General features: G+C 36.3%; 1 protein-coding gene across 4 annotated transcripts; it reads left to right on the top strand.

Moving 5' to 3' along the window:
• The first annotated feature begins 1,785 nt into the window (after positions 1 to 1,785).
• Positions 1,786 to 7,502, top strand: LOC129315239 (uncharacterized). Of its 4 annotated transcripts, none has more exons than XM_054958823.1 (11): positions 1,786 to 2,034; positions 2,394 to 2,594; positions 2,677 to 2,930; positions 3,049 to 3,134; positions 3,251 to 3,405; positions 3,651 to 3,787; positions 3,891 to 4,085; positions 4,189 to 6,425; positions 6,519 to 6,627; positions 6,701 to 6,781; positions 7,200 to 7,502. In XM_054958823.1, the coding sequence occupies exons 1-11, from the start codon at positions 1,878 to 1,880 to the stop codon at positions 7,230 to 7,232; spliced, it is 3,645 nt and encodes a 1,214-aa protein (XP_054814798.1). In that variant the 5' UTR covers positions 1,786 to 1,877; the 3' UTR covers positions 7,233 to 7,502. The 4 variants fall into 4 exon arrangements, with proteins under 4 accessions (XP_054814798.1, XP_054814797.1, XP_054814799.1 ...); XM_054958822.1 differs by having other exon boundaries at positions 7,028 to 7,499; XM_054958825.1 differs by having other exon boundaries at positions 1,960 to 2,039; positions 7,028 to 7,498.
• Positions 7,503 to 8,003: the final 501 nt, after the last annotated feature.

Below are 8,003 nucleotides of genomic sequence, written 5' to 3' on the forward strand. Positions count from 1 at the left end.
TAAATTCAGGTCTATTTCAATAATCCACTTTCACATCCTCTATCCCCACATCGTCATAAAATAAATAAATAAATAGATAAAATAGCCTTCTTTGAAGTTCTTTGGATTAGCCAGAATAATCACAAATAGTCAAATCGAAACCCAGGCCTTTGATTATATTGAGGCCAACAAGCTTGGCGCTCAAGTCGAGCTCAGCTGACTAACTCTATTTCGGGTGATGTGAGCCATAATTGAATAGCATTACATAAACCTGACTTGATCCATCTTTAATAAAAGCAATATAGAGAAGTTTACATTGAGGTAAGGTAACCTAGAGCAATGTTAAGAAAATCATATCTATCGTTGAATTAGATGGGATATTGATTCATGATTTAATGATCGAGTTAAGGTTTAAACTGTAGTTTAACCGATCATAAATATATTAATATATTTTAAATAATATTTGTTTAAAATAAAAAGAAATAATTATATATAATAAAAATGAATTTTAAATTTTAAAAATAATATAAAATTAGAAGGCAATATCCATCACTATTCCATCATTTTAATCCAAAATATGTATACTTGTTTCATAATTTATAATTTATAACTTTAAAATATATACACATATACACAATTTATACATATTTTTTAGTTATTTTTTTCATTTTTCAGTTATCAATGCTCACTAGGTATAAATATGCATGAATTTTAATTTATAAATATGATTTAAAATTTTTAAAAATAAAAAATAAAAAATAAGATCGATTCAATCAGTCAATCCATCAATTATGTTAGTTTTGACTAGTTTGAGACTAGTTCAACTAATTTTTTAGTGATTCTCAACATGGACAATTTTTTGTAGTTACCATAAAAGATTTAGGACTGATTTCTGGTTCAATCAATTAAACTGATTGGTTTAATTTAATTTTAATAACACTAAATAGTGATGAGAATTTAAATCAATACAAGTTATTAAATGAATCATCATAATGATCTACCACACAAATAGAATATGGACTATAAGAATCAATGAATTCCTTTTCCTCTTCTTTGCTAGTAAATGAAGCGGGGCCTCTAACTAAATGGCAAGCATCTAAGAAAAATAATGAGAACAACAATTATTAGAAATAGAATAATCAATGAATTTGCCCAGTAACAATGGGTACATGAAATTGTCCATCTCGCTTTGAATGTTTAGAAATGAGTAATTATATATATAATTTAGTGGTAAGGAGGAATTAAAATTAATTTTTAATGCAATTTTATTTTATTTATTTGTCAATCAAGACAAACTAAAATTCTGAAAAATAAAAAATCATTTCTCATCCTGAAAGAGAATAATTTATTTCCAGATCATTCGATTAAAGGCTGAAGGTAAGAATTAGTAAAGAGGCGGGGTTGAGGTTTTATGATCACGCAATTACGGCTGAAATGAAAATAATCACGTGTAGGTGTTGCGGGGTCAAAGCTCATATCTCGTTCTCCAAATGAAAGTGCAACGAAAAAAGTAATGGATCCGTTTTCCATCCACGCTGGGCCCAATAAACTGGACAACGATAAACTACCACATGAAGTTTTGGATGGCCCAACGCATTCATCTTCAACGATCCTTTTTGCTGTTGGACCAATCTGCAACGATTGCTTGCAGCTTAAACCGGACTCCAATGTCAATCTTAAATAGTAACATGTCTAGTCTCGTAATTCCGTCGGACTCAAAACTCGGCTGTTGTGACTTGTGAGTTCGATTCCCGCTTATCAATGGTTTCAAATACGTCAAACAGCACGCACACTAACCGACGCCCAATCCACTCACTATCAACGCTTTGAAGTTTGAAGTCCGAACATGCCATTGCAGTTGCCCAGATCGATCATCCTGGCATAAAAATAAGTCGACGATGGACTCCGATCTCTCACTCTTGGAGATCGCTGTTGAAGACGAATCTCTGCTACAGATTCCCGGGGACGATTCTGGTTTTAACACCACCTCCACCATTTTCTCTTGCTCTCCTCTTCATTGTCACAGATCCCTTCCTGCTCTTGCCTCTCAAACTGGTTAGGTTTTATTCTCCTCATTTCTAACTCCTTCAATTTGTTCCTCGTCCCCCATATTTGAACGTTTTCGGCTTTTCGCGGCAGTAGCTCATCTGTATTATCTAATGTATGGAAGTATCCCATTTTCCTTTTCTTAAAGCTTAATTTCTCATTATCAGAGATTCTACTTGCTGATGAATTTTTTATGATAGAATTGACGTCAAACTTGTTATCTATATAAACCCCACTTACTTTTACATTTCTGGCTGATTTTAATGAACAATAATAGTAAAACGTGGGTCATGTCTGATTCATGCGGCTTTCATATCCTTTTTCCCTGTTTCTTGGACTGAGCATGTACTGATCAATGTGACGCGCAGAGGGTAGAGTTGGTGCAGTGGGTTTCCAAAAGCTTAGCTGCCCAGCCAAAGACAGCATAAACAAAGAAAACATAAATGGAAATAAGTCCGAATCACCAAAACTTAATGTGGAGCCCCAGCAGATGAAGAGGAAGAAGAAAGGGGGTGGATACAATTTGCGGAAAAGCTTGGCATGGAATCAAGCATTCTTTACTGAAGAAGGCATTTTTTTTGCTCCCCTGGCTTTCTGTCCTATAAATTGTAAACTTAGTGAAACAAGTTATAATTCATGCTATTTGTTCAGGTGTTTTGAACCCTTTGGAGCTGTCTATGATTAGCGGCAATCGCAGTACGGCTAACAATGAGTTGACGATGATCGATGAAGAAGAAAATGCATTAGTGGGTGACGAAGACATCGCTGGCGCTTCATCAGTGCCACAAGACATTGAGGAAAATTTATTTAAGCCGTTGCCAGAAGAGAGGAAGATTGGCGCTTCCTTATCAATATCATCGGTTTCCGATGCATTAACCAAAGATATGTCTGCCTCTGTATCCTTGGTTTGTCTCTACACTTCAAAGTTTATAGAGTTTTTGTTGGAAGTAGTTCTTAAAGCTTTTAAATTTCCCTCATTTATCCTCCTGTTCATATTTATATTATTTTACTGATACTCTTTAGGCGAAGCGGAAGGTGCTTGCTGTCAATAATATCAATAGAAACAGGTCTAAACGCGACGCCTGTCCCGGGCCAATTGCTTCATCTTCATATCCTACTGTTGATTTTTCCAAAATATTTGGAGTATCCAACTATTCCTTTTGTCTGCATTTTTATATTTGTAAACGATTGAATTCTGGGAGAGTTTGCTTTAACTTCTCTGAAAGCGGAAAAGACATGACACGTCGAAAGCACGAAGAAAAGAATCAAAAGTTTCCAAAATACCAGTTTTAAAAACCCATGTTCCTGTCCTTGCAACAACGGCAAGAAGTGGAGCATTGAGTACAGTTTGCTCGAAAAGAAATGAACACGATCGTCCGGGTAAATTTCCCAATCTGCCCCTTTCCCCTTTGAAAATATTGTTAAGAATTGGAGTTTTGACAAATTTAAGCATAAGATATATGTAATTAATGTGTAAAGGTGATTATATTGTATGATCAATTTAATTTTGAAAGAGGTTTGTAGTTTCAGTGGATTTCATGTTTCTTTACAGTTATCTAATGTTAATTATAATTTTTACATCAAACTGACCGTTATATTCTGTTAAATTTGTATCTCTTGTACAGCTGCTTATGTTCATAAGAATGCTGTCGTAAAAGGTCCGACAAAAAACCCAAAAAGTGTGCCTACTGATGCAAAGTTTGATGATGCTGACAAATCTTCAGTTAGTAGGACTAGCAAACGACAGGCTGGAAAAGATATTGTGAGACCTTAAACCTTCAAAGAGGCTGTAAATTTAAGGCATTCATCCTTTTGCATAACTAGTATGCACATGTTCGTATTTTGAATTTTTTTTAATTTCGCAGAATGACTCAGTCTCAAAATCACATCCACCGCCTAGATTACAGTATCATCCGGTATCTGAAGCAAGGAAAGGCTCTGAACTCCATCCTTCAGTACGTGTTTGCAATACCGGAGACAAAAAGAAACCAACACAATTTCAAACAGCAAGACCATCAGGCCTACGGATGCCATCTCCCTCCCTGGGATTCTTCTCTCAGGTATGATTCTTCTACTTGGTTCCATTTTGCGTATTCATATTCATGCATCAGTAGAATGGCACTCTTGCGCGATCTCTTGCTCATTTCTGTAACTTTCTTGCAGCAAAAAGCCTCTAGTTCACACAGCATATTCCATAAAAGCTCTAAACCTTGCAAACCTGATGAGAGTAACATCCCTAAATTAAAGAAAGTTGAGACAGATTGTGTTAATGAAGCAAGGGGTTTGCGTCCTACGGACAAAAGCACTGAAATGGTCAAGGGTGAAAGAAAGAACTGCACTCCAAAGTCAGGCATTATGGATGTGACGTCGGGACCAAGCCTGCAGGTAGAAAATAATCATAGAACAGATGTGCAATGTTATTTCTTAGGTTCTGAAGAAATAACAGAGCAAGGAAAGGTTGAAAGAATTCCTGAGCATGTGAACAACAAACCTTGTAAGAATGAGAACGTTCTATTCATGGAGAACACGGAATTCCACACCAATGATAAGAATCTTCTTTTAGGGAGTGATATGGATGATCATTTGAAGACTAAGGTTGATGAGGATCAATTCAAAGAACCGCGGTCTATGTGCTATTCTAGTATACAAGGAACTTCCACATGGAGAGATGACTTGTCAACACATAATGCAATAGAACATGAGGTAGATGTGCAGATGAAGCCTCTCGGGTGCGATGCTCAGATCTCTAATGAAGGTTTGGTGCCACAAGGAGAAAATGGCTCTTCATCAAAAGATAGTAGGCACTCTGGAGATTTAAAGGACTACTGTTGTATGAAGATTGCAAGGGTAAATTCAAGTCTTGGAGATTCTAGTGAAGCAGTATTGGATGTATCTCTCAAACGAATTCCCTGTAAAAGCACTGAAGGGGTAAAAGATGGTGTTGGTGACCTTGATAAACATGGAGTAGATACGCAAGTTCATTTATTAAATGCAAACCTATCATCTCATTGCAGTGACTCCAGTCAACTTATTCCGGAGGCCGCAAACCAACAATTTCAGTATTTTCATAGTTTGGGTGGAGGTTACGAGGAACAGTCTGAGACTATGAATTCAAGGATTGAAGGAGAAATTAATTCAGGAAGTGAATGCGAGTCTCATGTGAATGGTCGCTTGGTTCTTGCAACAGCCTCATCGTCTCAAGAGTCTCCTAAAAGGCATTTACTAGAAGTTATTGGTGCCTGTGGAACTGTATCCAAAATAGCAAAAATGGAAGACTGCAAGCACACAAGGGATGTTCAGTCAGGTTCTGTCTATAGAAGATCAATTGATAATGAATATCACCAGCTTATTGACGCAAAATTTATTAAGGACATTTCTTCTAGGGGTATTTCATTGCATTATGATTTGTCAATTTCCCAGCATGATGTCCTTGAAGACATGGACCAAAAAGCTAGGATGATAACATTTTCTAAAACAAATTACACGCTATGCGAAAATGAGAGTTCAGTGGCAAATCACAGCCTCTTGCTTGATGAAAGCAATTCCATTGAAGCGTCTGCAAATATCAATTCAGGTACCAAAGATTTTCTTAAAGAAGCAGAAACTGCTTCTGGCCCCCACGAATATAAGCTATTGGCGCAAACAGCCACAGAATCAGATGACGCGAAGAGACAAATTGAGAATTTACATGTGAAAGATACATCAGTGACGTCCTTTGATGAAAATACTGTGACACGCGGCTGCAGTAATAACTCTGGCACTTCACTAGGCAAACATCAGTTTCCACTGGTGGTTGAAAGCATAAACAAAGAATCACCTCCTGAGCTTGAAAGGACTGGCCTTGTAGCAGATGTTGATTTTTTATATCCTAAATCGGATGGTGATTTGTTGCCTGCGAACAACGCTTGTTCTGAAGAAATCAAGAGTGAAATTTTATTCGATGGCTTGTTAGAACAGTGCAATAACAATGCAACTGAGGATATTATTTCCAAACATCATATTCAAGCTGCATCTAAGATTAAAGATGGAAGTCTTGACCGGGATGAAAGGACAAAGCATTCACAAATGGACGGTGCAGATCAAGTTACTGCTGCAATTGTTGAGGTTGACCCTAATCATATATTTAACGAATCTAATGTAGTTGGTTCTACACAAGGGTATGAAGGTCGGATTGTTGATTGGAAATGCAATGAGCGTTGTTCATTAAGCGTAGGTTTGAAGTCACAAGTTGCAGATAATTTGATATCCTATAGACAAATTCCAAAGAGCAGCGAAGCCGGTTCGTTGAAGAGGAAAAGTTTGTCAGAAGAAGCTGAAAGCAGTGTCCCTGCGAAAGATGAAATTTCTGATGCCAATGTTCGGAGTCAGATTGCAGAAGACAGCGGCGAAATATTTCATCTGTGAGTATCTTACATTTTTGGGAAAAGTCCTTCTTATATAGTCTTGATGCCTCGCAAATTGCGATTAGTAATCCTTAGTATTTTGAATGGCAGCAAGAAATCCGGAAACAAAAGGAAGCAGAATGTCCCTACAGTGATTCCTCCTCCAAATGCTACTCCGTTTTCTGATGAGTGGTTGGCTGTGATGGAAGCTGCTGGAGAGGTGACTTGTCAGAATTATTGACTGGACATGCGATTGTGTTGATCATTGATTAAGCCGTTTTTCGATATTGCAGGGAATTTTAACAATGAAAGGTGGCGCTGTACAAAATTCTCCCACTGACAAGCCTCAGCATGAACCAGGTCCATGGTCCCCGGTAGGATCCTTTTGCTATTTTAATGTTTTTCAGGTCATATAAAGCTTTTAGATCACCCCTTTTTATTCTCTTTTATTTTGTAGTTTGGACTCCGGACATCACAAGCTCTCTAAGTCTAATCTTGTTTAAATTATTATTAATTTTTTTTGTAATTTATTCCTTGTTGAACATCTTAACATAAACAAGATTACTTTTTAATGTGGCATGCCCCTTGATTAATTTTCCATGTTCTGCTTTGGTTTGCAGGTAAGACGTAAAAATCAAGCAATCGGACCATATGATTGCACCAAATACGCCAATATGAATATCCCCCATTCCTGTCAATAGTAACTGCTGGAATATGATCCTTATATTCTTGAACTGACCATTGAAACTTTCATTTTTATTTTAACTTTTTTGAGCCATTTAAACGTTGTAGAAGGCGCTGAACGACTATGGAGCACAGAACTGAGTGCTTCGCAGATGCAATTGCCAATTTCCACTAGTATGACTTGCTCTGGATAAGCTCAAGAGGAAAAATAAATGTTGGAGGTTGAATATTATTCAATTTGTAAATTGTGTACGATATACAATGATTTTTAAAGTACTTGTTTTTCTTGGTACAATTCTTTTTATTCTTTACGTTGCTATTCACCACAATTTGTGAGATAGTATCATATTCCAAGTTAATCAGCATCTTTTTTGTAGATTGCTATTTAAATGTCAAATGACTTCAATTCAATTTTGTAGATGTATAGACAATGATTATTTATGGCCGCTACCCAAGAAAAAATTTAGGCTGCGTTTAAATTAGTAGATTTAAGTTGAGAATTTAAATTTAAAATTTTATATTTAAAATTCATAAATTTTAAATCATTTGTTTGGATGATATAAAAATTTTAAATTATAATATTAAAATTTTTTGTTTGGATCTAAAGTAAAATTTTAAATTTTAAATACCACATTTAAATTTAAAAGAAACTTTGATGATGTCAGCAGTCTATTCCTAGTTAAAGTAGATGGTTCAAATGGCCAACTTTCACCGGGATTGAACCAACAATAACAATGGGGATTGAATGGTCGACTTTTACCATGATTGGAAAGGTAGCGATGATGGAGACTGCATGGTTGGCTTCTATAAGGATCAGACCGACGATAACAACAGGGACTAGACAAACTACTTCCACCAAGACCCGATTGACTTCTATCGAGACTGGACCAACGGTGATGATCGAGATCGAAA

Source organism: Prosopis cineraria, unplaced genomic scaffold (genome assembly GCF_029017545.1).
Source record: "Prosopis cineraria cultivar Desert tree isolate PC_DT_omini unplaced genomic scaffold, ASM2901754v1 PC7, whole genome shotgun sequence".
Taxonomy (NCBI): domain Eukaryota; kingdom Viridiplantae; phylum Streptophyta; class Magnoliopsida; order Fabales; family Fabaceae; genus Prosopis; species Prosopis cineraria.